A 19,140-nucleotide genomic window follows, 5' to 3' on the forward strand; every position below is an offset into this window, starting at 1 on the left:
AAACCAAAAACCGATAAATTCGGCTGATTTTTTGTATTTAATATTTTTATACCAAAATATCACACCAAACTGAAAACAAATTTATAATTTTGATTTAAATCGAACTAAATCTATCGATTCAATTTGACTAATCGATTTCAATTCAAATTAACATACCTCTAAACGAGAGGCAAGTTATGACCAAAATTTGCTTTAACATACTTGCATCTTTTTCTTGAGAAACACTAAATAAATGAGAAATACAAGAAGAAAATACTCAAAAGATAGAAGAATGTAACACAACAGGTTAGCCAATGTATACAAATATACATGTAACAAAGAGCAAAGAACAAAACTGGAACAAGTAGATGAATAGACAATAATTTAATAACTTTTTAGCAATGTTAAACAAATGTGGTGGGAAGGGGACCATTACCATAATTGTTAATATTAATACACCAAATAAGAGTTTACAATAAATATAGAAAAAACAATCAAACTCAACTTGTCAAATCTACTACAGCATCCTCCACAAGCTCTGCCAGCAATTTTTCTTCTATTTCAACTCCCAATTTATCTAATTCCATTCTCATATTCTCAACCCACCCTTTCCCCACCACTTCCTTCCTAACCACCCTCTCCACCACCAGGCTGGACCTGTCCCCACTTTCCTCATAACTCAACTTTCCAAACCATTCCTTCATTTGGCCCCACACATGCTCCACTACCATGGATGATGGTGTTCCTTCTTGTATCAACCCGGGCACCACCATTGCGCTCCTATCGAACCCGCAACGGGTGATTTCCGCGAGTGCTGCATTAACGCAGTCGAATACGAGTTTCCTATTTGATCGTCTTTGTCTTCGCCTGGCCTCATGCAGGAGTTCCTTGTCGTTTAGGTTAGCGTATTTGTTTCTTAACGCGGGGTCGATTGGGCTTTCCGGCGAGTGCCATCTCGAAGAAAATGAATCTAATTGTGTGTTTCCGTCGAGGCCAGCTGCGGATAACAATGTCTGGATGAAGAAAGGCCAGTCTTGTTCTTCTTCCTCGGGACATATAGACATGGAAGAGGGTCTTAATGAAAATGATGTAGCTGTCTCTGCATACGAATCATCCCATGATAAGGTTCTAGCTATTGATTCTATCGGTGGTGACTTGTCGATCAAATTAGACTTAAGAGGCACCTCAGCTCCTGTTAGAAATGAATAAAAATAATTACCAATTAAAATGCAAATTTTGAGTTTAAGATGAATAAGGATGCAGAAAATGCATCGGAAATTTCTTAATAGTTCTAAAAGCTAACTAACCACGGCAATTTAGCCTGAAATTGCCAGAAGATTCTGCAGCTGTGTTGTCATCTTCATCAAAGTTGGGTTCCAAAACTGATACTGGGCTTGGTTGATCCTGGTTCTCTCCCATATTCCCAGGCTTTGCTACTGATAGGGCATCCTGCAAAAAATCAAGTTTACGGAGTTATTCAACATTCAATAGTCGGTTAAAATGATTGGAAGTGAATATTGATATTCAACTTTGGAAGCCAACAATGCAGAGCAAACTAAAAATGCTCCCATTGTCATTATAAGCTGGTAACTTGGGACATTGAAGAAGCCCGTGTATGGATAATTAAATACGAAGATGGTCTCAACGATCCCATTTCAGATTGCTATTCCATTTTTCCACTATAAATATTTCAAAGAGCATGGGAAAACACCATTTCAAGAAAAGACGCTATTTTTCTGTACTATTTCCCATTGGCGCCGACAAGACAAACCCATTTCAATGTTCCCTTCATTCCAGGTAGAACTGCAACTAGGAGGTATTCATATTTCTCCACAATCAATCGATTTCATTGTTCTGAACTTGGCATGTAGAAGAGGACGAAATCCAAAATTTTGAACACAAACAGAAAGTCCAACAAGTCGCCCAATAACAAATTAACAATAATAGCAGCAAATGCAAGCGAAACTAAACATAAAACATGAATAAGCAATACATACCTCTTGGAAAACAAGCCCTTGTTTTCTTGCCGTGCCAATCAAGTCTGGAAAAGTAGTTTTACTTGACGATCCACGTAAACCAGGGGACAGACAATTATCAAGACCACTACTATTAGCACATTGAGACGCGTCATTACCAATCTTTCCAGGAGAGGAAGGCATTGGTGACCCTGGTGTTTCAGGGGTTGCAGATTGAGATTCATCATTAGATTGAGACACACAGTCTTTTTCTTTACTTGATCTCTTATTACTTGAGAAAAATAAACTAGAAACTTTCCATTTGAAAGATGATTTTGTACTTTTTGCCTTCCTCAATTCCTTTGAAATTTCTGATTTTCCTACCTCTGAATTTGAAACATCAACGCTGAGCCCGGTATCATATACAGTAACAGATACAGGAACAGATCTAGACCTGAGAAGACTTTTAGGAGAATTAGACACGCCTTCTTCTTTGTCTAAATTATTTGATAAGCAAGAAGATGATTCCCTCGATTCTTGCTCCTTGTTAGTAACATCTACTTCAGATTTTGCCAATTTCTTTGTATCTGATAGAGCAAGCATCTCACCCAATGTGCTAGAACTTCTACGAGCATTTTTTTGCTCCTGAGAACTCCCAGTTGATGCCATCATGGCCCATCTTTCAGAAAGTCGTTTTTTTGCCTCTCTGCAAACAGATGACTCAGGAGAACACGATGCACGGCTAAAGGAAGAAGAAGAATAGGGACTCCCAAACCTATTAAGATATTCCCATGAATGTCTTGAAGTAGGGGACATGATTTCTGAATCACTAAGATTTCCCACTGCGTACTCATTTTCAGATTTGTTAAAGGAACTATCATCACCAATATAGCCATTGGAAAAAACAGAAGAAAGGAGAGTTTCATCTCTTCGATGACCCATTGAAGTTTCATCCATGGGATGAGTGGTGCCCTTTGCCACCTCTCTCGATTCTTGTGCCTCATCATCTTCCGGTACGTAAAAATCTTCTCCCTGCAATGTTCTTGGCGGCGACAAAGGTGGTGAAACTACAGTCTTAACGTCATGCGTCTTCCCAGAGCTAGGCTTCAATACTACAATTCGAGTAGGTTGAGCAGGATATTCTTCAAATTTTTGATTCGCATAAATTGGAGAACATCCAGAATTATTTTTCTCCCGAACAGTGCTTTGGCCAGTTGGAGCTGCTCTCTTGAACTGTTTATCACCTTTTTTCCCTGGTCCTGAAAATTTCTCAATATCCATCACATTCGAAGGTCTAAGAACGGTGATGCGTTTTGTCTCAGGAGATGGAGTAGACTGCACATCATACAGATGTGGAGAGAACATGGAATTGGGTTCCTGGAGAAATTTGAGGAATATATCTCTATTTGAACTTAAAACTTCTAATGCATCTTGAAATTCCTTGGACTGGCGACCTTTTTCATCTGTAGCCAATCGTTTTGCTTCCATGAACTTTTGGCGAACGAGAGTCATCTTTCTCTCATTTGCGTTCTCATGATGCCTTCCCTTATGCAGTGAACTATCTCTCACGTCTGTAGTTTGGGATTGTTGCCATATCTCATATACATCTCTATACTCATTACTCTCTTCATGGTGATGACCTACACGCTGTATTTTCTCATCCAAGCTATGATCTTGCTCCCAACACTCCACTAGTATACCTGAGTGACTTAGAGAACGTCTTGAATAGCCTCTCGAGTGACTTCTTTCTGCAGCTGAATTGGACTGCTGATGTGGGAGGGTATCAAGTCCCATCAACTTGGCAACCACATTAGGCGGGTTGTGTCTACTATCAACTTCTTTAGACATTTCTCGTGCTATGAGTGTCTTTATGGGTGTTCCATTTGATTTCTTATTTGAAGAGCTTCTTTTCAACTCGGAAACAATCTGCAAACCAGCATAACCAAATAAATTGTAGAATAAAAGAATGCAATGTTGCAAAACGCAAGCAAGTTTTGCATAAAATTTGTATCATTGCTAATCTATAATTAACAAAGACAATAAGGTTATCTCCGAAAAATTACCATTTTATCCTCAATCTGATCTCCAAACGGTGAACTCATCATCCTTGCAACATCTGAGCGACTCCTCGAGAGTGATGAAACTGATAAAGAACACTTACATGTCAAAGAAATTTTAGATTGATGACTAAATTAAAAAGAAGAGAACCTCATCATTTCATAGAGTTACTACTTGGGCAGAAAACTTAATTTGACAAGATTGGGAACTTCCCCAAGGAGGAAATCACCATCATAAACCAACACAAATATATAAATAAATCACAAGAATTATGTCGGTCTAGCTCGAGCTACTTAAAAAGAAATTAAAGAAGTTAACAATGTGAAATCACAACTTCACTTCTTCTGATCAAATCTGAAGCTTTAAATAGTCAAACAAACCCTAGAGAACCTAGTTTAAGTCCTAAATGTATGGGAACATAACGAAAGCCTACCATCACGATGTGGTTTATCTGTGAGCAGCCGGTTTCCGTTTACGCCACTGGTCAAATCGAAAAGGTTAACCATTCGACCCAAGCATCCTGGAAACTGTTTCTCTATACTCTGAGCCTTCTTATCCTGAATCCCATTCATTTTAGCACCCGCTCTGGCCGTCACAAACACATAATTCAATGTTAATCTATCAACTCAGACATATACAAGAGTGCATTTCACAGAAAGTTCATATCTTGCTTATAGTGTAGATCACACAAAACCCCAAGCTTAAGATACTCAAAACACATTCAGATTAAAATTAATATACAACAAAACAAAAATAAATCATACCCACTTCAGTTTATGGTTTACTAATCAAGAAGCAGCAATTTCAGAGGTAAAAGGAGTTGATATGAGACAAAACAAATGGATAAAATTGGCTTGGTAATCTGTGACAATTAATTAAAAGGCCTTAATTATTAATACTGAAAATTTATAAAATAAAACTTCAAGTAATTGCTAATAAGGATATGAAAAAAAAAAGTTTGAAATAAATAGCTTAAGTTCTACCTAAATTATGACCAAAGACTCAAAATTTTCAACAACTTAAAAGCATAGGAATTAATATTTTAAATCATAACTGAAACCTGAGAATCAGCCAAAAATCATGCTAATTAAAAAACAGTTTTAGATTTTAAAAAAATATTGAACACTTTAAGTAAAGCTTAAAAGGAATTTTTATTATTTTTCTAAAGCATTCACAGATGAAAGGAATAGAGAAAGATCGGATTAAAAAAAGGGTTTGAGACAAAAAGAAAAAGAAAAAAGTGTGTAAAGTGGTAAAGAAGGTGAAAATGTGGGGGGGAAACCTGGTGGCCGGAATGTGACATTCCGGTGGGAAGTGACGGTGGTGGGCGTGGGGAGATCTGCTAAGAATGGGAGTGGTGGTGGTGGAGTTGGAGGAGTTGTTAGTGACAGTGTGGGAAGAGAGAGAGGGGTTTTGATATTATTATGTGTCACCGACAGAGTGTGGGTCTTCAATTATGGAATTTTGTTTTAATTCTCATTCACATATACGGAAAATTAATTGCTTTAAAATGAACTTTGGTAAAAATACAGCAAAATCTCAATAAATTAATATTTAATTATTTTAGTTTTAATAAATATACAGAGCAATCTTAATAAATAAATAATATTTTATCTTTAGTTTAATAAATATACAGAAAAATCTTAATAAAATAAATAATATTTTAGTTTTAGTTTTGATTTAGACTGCTATATTAAAATACTTCTTACATCTCAATAGACTTATCTACTTTCTCTTTATCACACAGCTAAAAAATTATAAATTTTAAAAATAAATATATTTTTATTATATTATTATTTAATATAGCCATTAATTTATTTTATTAGAACAATTAAATTAATTTAATATTTTTTGTAAATTTTAGGCAGAAGGTACAAAAAAATCTTCGACCTTTTCTCAAAAATACATATCAATTTTTTATTTTTTGGGCACAATTAAACCCTTGTATTTTTAAAATTGAGCAATTAAATTCTTATTATTTTAAAATCGAACAAATAAATCCTTTTAGTTTACTTTTGGGACACTTACTCTCTCAAATTTTCGGTAAATATTTTAATTATTAAAAAAATTGAATTTTTTTTCTCCTATATGATTATGAGATACATGTCAGCCATTAACGAGTGTTTCTAATGGTGTTGGACAAAAGAGGTTGTAGACACCTATTTTCGGACTAAGAAACTGAAGCGTTCCATGATAATTTTCAGAGAAATCTGTCCGGGTGACAAGCTTTCAATTTGCTTGCTGGAATCTAAGGAGGCGTAATCTATGCACAGTTCTATACTTGGAGGATTAAAACGCAATCAGGCGTAATCTATGCACAGTTCTATATTTGGAGGATTAAAACGCAATTAGGCGTAATCTATGCACAGTTGTAAATTTGGAGGATTAAAACGCAATGAGGCATAAATAGCCTATAAAAATCCAAATAGATCGTAATCAAAGTCAAGAAATTGGACTAATTGCAATGTCTTGAAAGTTTATGGGTCAATTTGCAAGTTTTACGGACTGAAATTGACCATAACCAAACCTATAGGGCCTAAGGAATCTTTTTTAACACTTTCGGGCACTAAAACATACTTTTATCACTCATTTACTTAGCCAACAAGTTATAATACGAATTTAATTAATTAAATAGAGTTTAAGGTTAATCCTAATTCTCCATGACATATCACTTCACACACTTTCACCTTAGAAGATTTAAGAATATTTTAAAAGATTCTAGAAAACCCTATACCTAACGAGACCCTTATAAATACAGTCTTAATCCAGTCTGGCAAAAAGGTGGCACACAAATCTTAGAAATCAGAAGCAAAAATTTGGCCCCTTCCATTAGTATAGCGAAACCCAAAAATTACACATCACACACACGCAAATATCTAGTCCTGAAATACTAGTACGTGTTAATTCTCCAAAAACGCAATATCTGCACGGATTCAAAGCTGGATTCCGTATCCACTTTACCAGTAAACGAGTCAAGGACTCAGACCGGTAATTCTAAGGACCCTCAATATTATTCCTTTGATTTTGTCGTCAAAATTGTATGCCATGAATATTATACTTGTTGTGATTGTATATTTTAGGGTGTATGTTAGCTTATGTGTTAGTTTTAGCCATAAAATTGCAATATTTAGCTTAAACATTAATTGTCAAATTGCCATGAAATCGATGAATAAGCATGTTAATGACTGATTTAATGTGTTTAATACGTTCTAATCCAGAAACTCAGTTAATTGTAGCTCTTAGGATGCATGTTAGGTGTAATTTTGAGCTTGTTTGCCATGAAAAAACAATTTTCGAACTTGCTGCCTAAAACCTATTATTGATTAAATGAGCTTTAAACACTCTGTAAATGTCATATTTGGATTCCTTGTTTGATTTTATGCGGTTTTGACTACTTTCATGATAAATGGAGTTGAAACGAGTGAGAACGAAGCCAAACAAAACGAGCTCTGAACCTGCCGACGAACCGGCGCCGCCGCCAGAATAGGTTGGCGCCGCCGCCACTATGAACTGTCGGCACCGCCAGATCAAATTGGCGCCGTGTTCTTCGCTCTTCAACCTCCCAGATTCGCTCCCAGATCCTCCAAACTTCGATCTGAATTTCAAAACGTGTTTCCGGACCCATCAGGACTCCAAATCAGGCTCAGTTTGAACTAGACGTAGATAACTTCATGTATTTTCATATTTTGTATTGTAACGGGCCAGAACCGAAGTAAAACGGACTCAGAAGTCCAAATATGTATCATAGTGTTTACACCGGGCCCACGAGCCCGAGGCCCAGCAAACCAACAACTTTTAATGTCGATTCTGGGTTAACCCGAACTCAGAATCGACTCTAGATCAAACCATTACAACCGGTTCGGCGAGACGCACAACTCTTGTGATCTGATCGAAAGCCAATTCCGACTAGACCGATGATCAAAACCCGCGTGAGTGTTACTCACTCAAAGTCAACGAGGTTAAAAAGTATTCCCAAACTTGTATGTATATCAAACTGCCCCTGAGCATGCCAGCATTGTTTATTTCTTTCCAAAAGCATTCAAAATCCAATAATAATCAGTTAAAGGACTAATCACCTAAAATTGGCTCATTAATACAATTCCAGCCCATCACTTAAACATCGTAGGACTCGTACGAAATAGTAGTAACGTTTGTATAGGCTCTTCAAGACTCACCTAAAAAAATCAATCAATCACACTTATACATCCGGTTTAGGCTTTATGCATGTAAAATATCCAGACCAGCCAGACTTATACTATTTGTTAGAAACCTCTAAGGTTAGATGTATGGTTAGGAGTACCTGCTACTTGCCTCAAATGCTAGTTCAGATCGAGTCATATGCGCGTCAAACATGTTTACAGCTTTCATACATGTTTATATACAGCTTTCATATCCTATGAACTGCATATACTGTTGAGATGAGATATAAAACAAATATGTCCAGTAAATAAAGCCGGTAACATATAAGTGAAGCACAAGAGTCTCGGAGAGGTCCACGAACCCTCGTCTTTGGTCTGATGCACGATAAGCTTACCGGATGCGGGTAAGGTTATCTAGTCGGTTAAAAGGCATTTTCTAGTTGAACTAGGTGGCAACTCCATTTTTCAAACCATTTCCAGATCGAGAAGTCAGCAATAAGCCTTGGGTGAGCGGCCTCCGAACCCCGCTCCGCTCACAGAGGTTATTTGTTTTATTTAAAAACAAAACGGGCTTAATTATACTCAAAAAAGTAAAATGGCTTATCTGTACTTTTGTGAAAACTACGAGGGTTTTTTGTACCTTTTGCTTTTATTTTACTAATAAATTCTGGCTCATTTAAAAAAAAGAGTTTTATGAATGTTTTTCTCGGTGCAAGTTAAACTGTCCTTGTTGACAAATTTCGGTTCTCAAAATATGGGGAGAAAATAAAAAAATTCTTAAATCTAAAGAATATACAAGTGTGTAGTCTTAAGCTACAAATAATTGATGAGGTACTTAAAAAGGAGGCATACCAAAAAGATGATACTAAGCATATCCACGAATTGATGATGAAATTGAATGATGCGCACAGTTATTTTAGGAATGAGAGATATCAAAGAAGATAAAATGGAGTATAATTCTGAAAAAAAGGGAATGAATTGTATGAAATCGGTTATTAGTAAAAAGAGCTTGGGTAATAGTTTTTATTATCACAAGACTGGATAAGATTTTTGAGTCTAAAGTTTTTTCAAAGAAGGTTTTAAATGAAATTGTTGAGTATAAGAGAGTTGCTAAGGTGGGTAATGAGAATAAAATTTGAGGATCTCTATTTGCTTATAATAGAGCTAAGGTTAATAAAGCTAGACTTCACTATCATCCTCTAGCTTTGAACAATGTATGAGAGCGGTTAGGTTCCATTCTGTAGAGGTGAATGTGGAAGAAAGTAAATGAAAATTTGTGCTAATTTGCTTTGTTATAAGGACAAACCCTGGATTTTTTATTCTTATTGGAGTTTGTGATGAATAGATAGAGAAATATAGGAATAAAAAAAGATATCTAGGTTGATCCAAAATGTTTCTATCACAATTAAAAGATGAAGAGAGAAAACTGAAGGCTCTATATAATGCTCCCATCTTTTTTGACAAATGACTTGTGGTTCTAAAAGAATAGCAGAGGAGAATGGAAGCTTAAGGTTGATAAATTATTAAAGATTTCTATCTTGATCCAGTTTCTTAAGCTCTTATGGGAATTCTGGCAATAGAATGACAAGCTTATATGGTAGATTGATGTATATTTTTTTATCAGTAAATAGAAGAAAAAAAACAAGATAATACAAGTAGTCTAGAAGAAGCGACCAAATATAAACACATTTACACTAAAGAAGAGTTAAACCTAATCTTCAGCCCGATTATGCGCATATGTGTTTAGGGCTCGAGGAATATAATGAACTTCTGATGTGTTGAAGGATAGTTGAAGATGCCAAATGTCGTCACAAAGATCTTTCCACCAAATGTTAGAGCAAAATTCTACATTTATAGTTCTTGATATCTAAAGGGCATCACCCTCAAACGTAACGTCTGTCCATCTATTGCTTGTAGCCCAATTCATCGCTTCTCGCAACGCCAATAATTCCAGGATTCAAGGATCTCATATGTGTCTGAAATGGCAGAAAATTTAAAAATGATCCTAAGATGATCATCCTTAACAATGTAGATCGATGCATATTGAACAATGTACTAATGATTTATCTAGTTTGGCACTAGAGTCTTGGTAGGTTTAGAGATTTTTCTCACGAAATGATATTAGAGGATGAGTCAAGGGAACAATTTGATTAAAAATTCATTTATGAATGAAGGCCACATTTTTTGTTTAAGTGTAAAACTATGAAGTATATTACTATGGACTATAAAGATACTAAACCTATATAGAAAATGTGGATTCATAAAAGCTTGAAAGTTAAGAAGAAAAATAATGCTAAACAGAAGAAAATTGTTCATGCGTTTTTTAAGTAAATGATGGAGGGGTTAGGCAATTAAACAAGTGAAGGAATTCATAGCCAAAAATGTTAGGATCAGGAAAATTCTTGAAGAGCAGAAGCAGGAATTTCGCTATAAAAATCCTCTATTATTAATAAAAAAAGTGGTACTAAAATACATGTTTTGACATTTTATTTACAACTTTACATTTTCTTTTCTGACTTTTTTCATTTACGAAAAAGACCTTTTTTTTAATTTCATAAATATCTTTTTTGGTTTTTAATTTCGATTTTCGGTTTTTTCGGTTCGATCGACCGATCCGACCGGCATTTTTTTATATAGTGTAAAATTAGTGTATATATAGTGTTAATTTTTATTTTTTATAGATTTTTTTCTGGAATTTTTTATTTTATTTTTTTATAGTGTCGCAGTAGTGTATATATAGTGTTTTTATGGTGTTTATATAGTGTAAAATTAGTGTATATATAGTGGATAAGTGGTGTATAAGTAGTGTATAAGTAGTGTATTTATGGCATTTTGTAGTTTTTTGTGGTTTATACCATGAAACACTACAAATACACCACCATAAACACTGCAAATACACTATAAACACTGTAAATGCACCATAAATATACTAAAAACGATATAAATACACTATTAATACACCAAAAATACACTAAAACGTAAAGATATTATAAAATTATTACAAATGCACCATAAATCAATATTTTGTTTATAAAATCAGTAGCAATAAACAAATTTATGAATAAAAGAAGACAAAATAAATAATTATATGAATAATAGAACAATTTTATAAACAAAAAATTACAGATCTACAATAATTTATTTACAAAATATTTAAATCATTACAAAAAATCTAAAAAATTACACAAATCTAAAGACGGGTCGAGAAATCCATAGCGCGAACGGAAAAGACGAACGGACTAGCGCGAACGGAAAAGACGAACGGAAAAACGACCGGAAACGACGAGACATCCATCGAAAGTAGACGAACGGAAGCGTGACCGGAAAGACGAACGAAAAAGACGAGCGGAAAAGTAATCGAAGGAGATAAACTGAAAATCAAATGAAAAAGAAGAGAGAAGAAGAGAGAGAAAAAAAGGTGGTTATGTAAAAGTTTAACCTAAAATGAGATAAGATTTTTTTGTATAGTGGGTATTTTTGGTAAATAAGTTAGCTTATTAGGTAGCCTTGGATAAGAGGAAAAAATGGACCAAAATAGTGTAAATACTTTGCAAAAAACATGTATTTGAAAAATAATCCCATAAAAAAAGGTAAAGTTGTTGCTAATACTGAACATAAAGGTAATTTATAAATGAAATCGAGAGACATGGCGGTTCTTTTATCTCTTAATTTATTTATCTTTTTTATTTTTATTTTTATTTTTACTTTTATTATCCATATATAATTTAATTAATTATCACTTTAATCCTCCATTTTTTTAATTTTTGTTTATCCAATTTAATCACTTAAATTCCGATATTTACATATTATTTATAGACAAATAAATAATACGATTTCATAATATATTATTTCTCACCGATAATCTTTTATCTGTCGATCTCGATTATTATATTCTTGTCGTTCCGGTTGTTCAAAACAAGACATGGTGCCTACTTTAGCAATGTCAAATTTATGGGATATTACAGCTGTCTAACAATACTATTTATAAAGGTTAGGGTGATCTAGGGTTAGCTAGGGTTAGGTTTTTGTCAAATTATTATTATGGCCTTTTTTAATTTTAATTAATATTATTAAGATAGGTAATTAAAGAATTTGGATTAAGAAAAACTACTCTAAAAAGAGCAAATCCCGTATGAAGACTTGATGGTTAAGAAAAATATGCCTAAAAATTAGTGTTGGTGCCCCAAAATATTAAAAATGTCTCTTGGGACTCTTAAGGATTTGGATACGGTCAATTTTAGTCCAGCAAACTTGCAAATCGGCCCATAAACTTATAAGATATTGCAATTAGTTCAATTTCTAAATTTAGACTACAATTTTTTTGAATTTTTATTGGTCATTTGTTGCTAATTACGCTTTAATCCTTAATCCTTCAAGTTCGCAGTTATACGTTGAATGTTTGGATTCCAACAAGCAAATTGATATTTCGTTATCCGAACAAATTTCTTTGAAAATCATCATTGGACGCTTTAGTCCTTTATCATTTTTTACCTGTCTGGAAAATTGGTGTCTATACGTATATCTTATTTATTTTAAATTTTTTACTCAAAGTAATATGAAGCTATTCTATCTCCTAATATTCAAATTAAATTAAATGTATTTCGAAAGCACTAGAAATAGTATCCCATTGACATATTATTTTTCAGAGGTTATTATTAATTAATTTATTTTATTTTAATAAAATAATTCCAATTCCAATTTTAATTTTTCTATTTCAATAATAAATTATTATAGTTAAGCTATTTTTATAAAAAAAAGAACAGTAATTTTATTAGCTGGAATCGGTATGAAAAAAAAAATAACGTACACTAGATTCACAAGTTAATTACAATGTTTGAGTAAAATCATTTTTTTACATAAAATTAATTTAATATAAACAGGAATGGGTTTCCATAGTGGACCACAACATTCTAACTTTGTAAAATAATTTTTCCACTAAATTTGTTTGGTCTTATTTTAGAAGGCACTTCACATGCTTATTATGTCTTTACTAAAAAGGTTTTTTTTTTAACCTTTCAATGCTTTAGAAACAAATCTAGTTACTCCCTCCGTCCCACTTTAGAAGTCTCATTTGACTTTACACACAGATTAAGAAAACATTAATTATTCTTGTCTTTTCATATTTTTTCATGTTTTGCCCCTATTAATGATAGTGAAATAAGGGTAAAATGGGGTATTCAATAGAAAAATAATCTAAAAATAGTAATGGGACTTTTTAAATGGGACATCCCAAAATAGAATATGGGACTTCTTAAACGGGACGGAGGGAGTATTATTTTGAGGATTTAATTGTTTTTCCCGCTAGTGTGGGACTTAGTCTAGATGGTTAAAGATGTCTCTATGTGCATTAAAAAAATTATGGGTTCAATACATACTTTCGTAATTAACTACTAATAAATTGAGCCTTTAAAAGTCGTACTCTATCTTTAATATAAAAAAATTATTTTCTCCCGGATGAGGTCAATCTAACCTTCCCAAATTACAATTAATTAAACTTTTTAAAATTACAATTTTAAAAAAATTGTTGATAAATATATTTTAATTTTAGTCAGTCACATTTTTTTTCAAAAAAAATACCAAATTTGTTCAGTTTGTTTTAATTATAACCATGTTATCAATTATATCCTAAATTTAATCGGTATTTATCCAAAAACTATATTAGATTTGGTTAGAATTGAAAAATATTATAAAATGTTTAGTGTTTAATAAGTGATGGTTAAAATTGAAACATATTTATTAAAAATTGGTCATTATTGATAATTTTGAAAGATTTGGTTAAAATTGACTTTACCATAAAAATTGATATATTTAAAATTATATATATTTTTTAATTAAAATTTTAGCGTTTCTCATCTAATTAATAGAAAGCATATTTAATTTAGAGGTTGAATCATTAAAATAAAATGGTCAGGTAAAAATTAAAGAGAAGTTACACTCTATATATTTCTTTAATTTTGTAATTGTTTTTTGGTAAAAAATTTATTTATTATTAACAAAAATATTTTCTTGGACATTTGTCAATTTTTAAAAAAAATATACTAATAGTCTATCAAAGACATATTTTTAAATACAAAATTGTAAAGAAAAAGGAGTGTATTTGATGAATAATTTAACAAAAATAGACATTTTTATAACAAATATAAAATTAAAAGTCGATCAAATGATTAATATGTTTTTACATTGAATTGTTAGTAGAGTTATTACCAACTATTAAATCCAATCTTACTGTTCTAACACGTTGCACTACTAGAAATTTCGACATTACTGATAGATTTTAGCGACAGAATTAAATCTGTCGGTAATTTCATTTTTACCGATAGACTTGGCAATGAATTATCAATCCGTCTTCAAGTTTTGGAAAAATTCTTGGTGGGGAGATGTACCGTCATATTAGTGACGGATATTCCGTAACTTTTTTGTCTGTAATTTGGCGGTACCTCTCCCCGCCAAATTATAATCAAATTTACTGACGAAATACTACATCTGTCAGCAAAATTTAGCGACGGATTGGTAAAATTTGTCGCTAATTGTTCACCAACAAGGTGCGTTATTTTGTTCTAGCAATTTAACGACTGATTTTTCCATTGGTCACTAATTTGCCAGCATTTAAGTAAAATGCAACGTTTGAGTTAAACTTGCCGACAGACTCAATTTATCGGTAAGTTTAACCTAAATTAGCGAAGAAACCCTTCTTTTTTTGTTTTTTTTTCTTTCTCTCTCATTCCTCTTCTCCTCCGGCGATTTCTCTTCCCTCCTACGATTTGCAGTTCCTTCTCCTCTGGCGATCTCTTTCCTCCCTTCAGTCCGCAGCTTTCCTCTCTCTCCGGCGTACTCTTCTCTCTCCGCTGGCTGCTACCCACTTGTCGTCAATCGTTCGTCCAACATGTAAGTTGGTTTGTGGATTTTTTTATATCCATTTATATTAATAGATTTATTGGTTTTTTTCCCGTCAAAACAGCCTCTCCCCGCCGCTGTTCCGTTGTCCGGCCATCCTTCTGGTTCCGCTTCCCTGTTGTTGTTCGTCCTACTCCCGTAATTTTTTTTTATTTTAATATTTTTAGTTGTTAATTATTAATTAGATTTAGGTTAGTAAATTAATAATAAATAACTATTACTAATAAACTAAAATTTGTTAAATTTAATTATGAATAAACTGAAATTTAATTATTTATATTAATAATGAAGTGGATTATTTTTAAAAATTGAATTAGTTTATTAATTAGCTTAATTTAGATTAAATTATAATTTTGTTAAAATAATAGTAGTTATATATTTTTATAGATATTATATTAAACTTTATGTTAAAATAATAGTAGTTATAAATTTTTGTAGATATTATATTAAAATTTACGTTTTTCATTTTTTTAAGTACCGTTTCCAAGTGGAGCTTGCCGCTGCATCCCAGCCTCAGACCAGAGAGGGTATTTGACAATTTTAGGGGTCGCCGACAAGAACGAGCTGTTTTTATCTCTCGAAAGGGTTAAGAAGCAGCGGAGCTAAGGAATTGGTTCTGCTTCCGCATCATATCGCTCCGTCCCAGACCAGCCGATTGCGCCCCTTCATATAGTCACATCAGATTGGCACTGATGAGGAGATCGAGCAGCGCATACAAAGAGAGGTTAAGGAGCAGGTCGAGCAGTGCATGCATGTTGTAGAAGTACCGTCTAGGAGCGGGTGGACAAGCGGTTGCGGGTACACGAGGCTAACGCCGATGAGCGGCTAAACGAGCGAATCTGTTCTAAGCTGGCGAAGTTGATGACTACATTTCCACTAGGTATTCACCCACATTTCCTCACGCCCCACCAAATGATGACGACACTACACGTTTGTAGTGTCATGTGTAATATTTGTACACTTTTTCATTTATATTTTTTTTATAACATAAACGAACTTTGTAAACGTTTTTACATATTGTATATTATAGATTTTCTTTTTACCTATTTAATGTGTTTCGTGTGTATGACAATGTATGTAACAGGTTTAAATCAATAGGAACAAACGTAAAAGCGTTAAAAAACGGGAAAATTATGTCGGTACTTCATTTGTATTGCCGACCCAATTGTCCATTTTAGCAACGAAAATTTCATTGTTGAAGTCCGATTAAACAGCGACAAGTTGTACTTTAGCGACGAAATTTTTGTTGTTAAAAGAAAGAAATAACGACAAAATTTAGCGACGGAAACTCTCGTCGCTAAAGTTAGTGACATAAGTTTTCGTCGCTATATCTTCGTGTCTTGGTCGGCAAGCATTCGTTAGGTTGCCGACGAATTGATAATTTACCGTCGGTAAAGATAGTGACATACCGTTTTTAGTGTCGCTAAATATCTAGCCACGCTTCGTGACCGACAGATCTCGTCTGTCGGTAATTCGTCGTTAATTAAAATTAGTGACAGATTTCTTGTGTTTAGCGCCGAAAATTTCTGTCACTAAACACAGGCACTCTAGTAGTGTTGGCTAAATATTATCTTTTAATATTGATGGTTCGCTCCCATAAAAAACAGGTTAACCTACTTGCTACTCGTATTAAGATAAATATGTTCTAATTCTGGTGATTGAAGAAATGGATTTCAAATCAGAAATAATGCATGTCAAAGTCTGAGATCAAATAAGCATCTTATTGAGCTTGTTTTGATAATTTATTAAGATAATCTTATTATAAGGGTGTTTGGACAAAGAATAGTCTCAACCGTTTAAACAATAACACAGTTTGTCAAAACTGTGTTCTTCATCAGCAACAATCACACAGATTGCCACATCAGCAAAAGGAGTGAAGTCATGAGGGTTGCCACTTCAGCAAGACAGCTCACAGACAGCATGACAGCTGTAATCAGGCCAATAATGTGTGTTTAGAGTTTGTTAAAAAGTTGTTAGGAAGCAGTTATTTTTTTTCTTCTTAGCTTTGCAATCACAGCAAGCTGAGATTAATAGTTTGTAACATTAACTTCTTGATATTAATAAAGATAACTATTTTTCTCTCAAATTTTGTTATGGTATCAGAGCCTTGTTGCTCTTGATCTTCGTCTTCTTCGTTTAAGATAGCAGTTATTTCTTGTTTCTGGTTTATCAATGGCGTACAATTTGCCTAGATCAGAGGAATCAATCTCCTCTCCATTCTTTGTTCATCCAGGTGAAAATCCCTCACTCGCTCTTCTTACAAACTTGTTTGATGGGACTAATTACCATGCTTGGTATAGATCAATGCGTATGGCTTTGATCTCAAAAAATAAATATAAGTTTGTTAATGGTTCAATTTCTGCACTTAATCCTGATCATGATAACTATGAAGTTTGGGAAAGATGTAACACACTTGTTATGTCATGGTTGTATAGATCTGTAACACAAACTATAGCTGATAGTGTTTCAAATCTTGATAGTGCTTTAGATGTTTGGATTGACTTGAGAGATCGTTTTTCTCAAAGAGATGCCTATAGAATAGGTGATCTTCAGGAAGAAATATACACATATAGACAGAATGCCTTGAATGTAACTGAGTATTACACACACTTGAAAACTCTCTAGGATGAATTGAAAAGCTTGAGGAATTTGCCTGTTTGTGCTTGTGAACCTAAGTGTTCTTGTGGTCTGATAGAAAGAGTCAGACTGAACTTAGATAATGATCATGTGATTCGTTTTATGAAAGGATTGAATGAGAATTTTGTTACAATCAAAACTCAGATATTAATGATGGAACCGCTTCCAGAAATTAATAAGGCCTTCTCTATGGTAATTCAATTTGAAAGACAATTGAATGCTACTGGCAATAAGTTGCCTTCTGAATCAAGTGTCTTCATGGCTAAAGGTTTTAGTGAGAGTAATGAACAAGGATATGATTCAAATATCTGTTATGCTAGAGGTAGAGGTGTAAGAAATTTCAGAGGAGGAATGTTTTGAGGCAGAGGTGGTTATCTTAACTAATTTGCCAAGCAAAAACTTTGTTCATACTGTGGACAAACCAATCACACAGTTGATTACTGCTACAAAAAACATGGATACCCTCCTGGATTCCAGCCAAGGTACAAGGGAGAGAGTAGTGGATATGTTAATAATGTACAACTTGAAGAACAGGAGTACATGAATGCTCAGGAACAAATGAATGGTTACATAGTAGACCAGTCTCAACAGATGATGATGATGAACAATCAGTCTCCACAGATCATGAACAATAGACAAGATATGCATACTCAACAGCATTCAAATGAAGGGAAAATCTTTCCTTGCACACCTGAGCAATATCAGAAGATTATGTCTTTGATTCAAGCAGACAGGATTGGTGAGACACAAATTACAGCTCATGCAAATTCACTTTCATCTACCTTCAAACCAATGACAGAAGAGCAAGGTATTGTTCATGCTTGTTATTTCTCATCTAAAGGTTATAGAGAAAGTTGGATATTAGACACTGGAGCTATAGACCACATAATCTGTGAAATTGAATTCTTTAAGGATTATAAAAGGGTTCAAAATGTCCATGTCAAGCTACCAACAGGGCAACTCATAGCAGTAACTCACATTGGTTCAGTACAACTCAATTCTGATCTAGTATTACACAATGTTCTATATGTCCCAATGTTTAACTTCAATTTGATTTCAACAAGCAAATTGACAGATGACAGACATTTGTGCTTAATACTTTATCATGATCACTGTTTCATCCAGGATATGGAGACATAGAGGAGGATTGGATCAGCTAAGAAAAAAGATGGTCTATATCAACTCATGCAGGAGTCATTAGCAGAAATAAATTGTAATTCAGTTTTTTCAGTTTCTAAAGAAAATGCAGATGTTGATATCTGGCATTATAGACTTGGTCATTTGTCACACAATATAATAAAACCTCTACAGAAACTTGATTCAACAATTAAAACATCAGTGAATAAAGTCTGTGATGTATGTCATTAGGCAAAGCAGAAAAAACTGCCCTTTCCAATAAGTTCTTCTGTTTCTAAAGAAATATTTGACTTGCTGCACATTGACATTTGGGGCCCTGTAGCAAAACCTTCAATTAATGG

At 33.6% G+C, this 19,140-nt stretch overlaps 2 protein-coding genes across 3 annotated transcripts; one reads left to right on the forward strand and one right to left on the reverse strand.

Annotated features, from left to right (window-relative positions):
• Nucleotides 1-411: 411 nt before the first annotated feature.
• Nucleotides 412-5,452, reverse strand: LOC126655200 (uncharacterized). Of its 2 annotated transcripts, XM_050349243.2 has the most exons (7): nucleotides 5,275-5,452; nucleotides 4,757-4,854; nucleotides 4,426-4,577; nucleotides 3,998-4,077; nucleotides 1,977-3,860; nucleotides 1,287-1,428; nucleotides 412-1,171 (listed from the first exon to the last, which is right to left on the reverse strand). In XM_050349243.2, the coding sequence occupies exons 3-7, from the start codon at nucleotides 4,562-4,564 to the stop codon at nucleotides 480-482; spliced, it is 2,937 nt and encodes a 978-aa protein (XP_050205200.1). In that variant the 5' UTR covers nucleotides 4,565-4,577; nucleotides 4,757-4,854; nucleotides 5,275-5,452; the 3' UTR covers nucleotides 412-479. The 2 variants fall into 2 exon arrangements, with proteins under 2 accessions (XP_050205200.1, XP_050205199.1); XM_050349242.2 differs by lacking the exon at nucleotides 4,757-4,854 and having other exon boundaries at nucleotides 5,275-5,451.
• An 11,745-nt stretch (nucleotides 5,453-17,197) lies between these two features.
• Nucleotides 17,198-18,802, forward strand: LOC126657149 (uncharacterized). Its single transcript, XM_050351791.1, has 3 exons — nucleotides 17,198-17,614; nucleotides 17,702-17,984; nucleotides 18,096-18,802. The coding sequence occupies exons 1-3, from the start codon at nucleotides 17,198-17,200 to the stop codon at nucleotides 18,800-18,802; spliced, it is 1,407 nt and encodes a 468-aa protein (XP_050207748.1).
• The last annotated feature ends 338 nt before the right edge of the window (nucleotides 18,803-19,140 follow it).

The sequence above is a fragment of the Mercurialis annua genome, linkage group LG7, assembly GCF_937616625.2.
Source record: "Mercurialis annua linkage group LG7, ddMerAnnu1.2, whole genome shotgun sequence".
In the NCBI taxonomy this organism is placed as follows: domain Eukaryota; kingdom Viridiplantae; phylum Streptophyta; class Magnoliopsida; order Malpighiales; family Euphorbiaceae; genus Mercurialis; species Mercurialis annua.

Coding starts and splice junctions, on each gene's coding strand:
- LOC126657149 (XM_050351791.1), top strand. CDS start 17,198: ATGGCGTACAATTTGCCTAGATCAGAGGAATCAATCTCCTCTCCATTC. Junction 17,615..17,701: donor ATAGACAGAATGCCTTGAAT/GTAACTGAGTAT, acceptor TGTGAACCTAAG/TGTTCTTGTGGTCTGATAGA. Junction 17,985..18,095: donor AAATATCTGTTATGCTAGAG/GTAGAGGTGTAA, acceptor CCAATCACACAG/TTGATTACTGCTACAAAAAA.
- LOC126655200 (XM_050349243.2), bottom strand. CDS start 4,564: ATGAATGGGATTCAGGATAAGAAGGCTCAGAGTATAGAGAAACAGTTT. Junction 3,861..3,997: donor ATCAGATTGAGGATAAAATG/GTAATTTTTCGG, acceptor GCTGGTTTGCAG/ATTGTTTCCGAGTTGAAAAG. Junction 1,429..1,976: donor AAGGGCTTGTTTTCCAAGAG/GTATGTATTGCT, acceptor GATTTTTTGCAG/GATGCCCTATCAGTAGCAAA.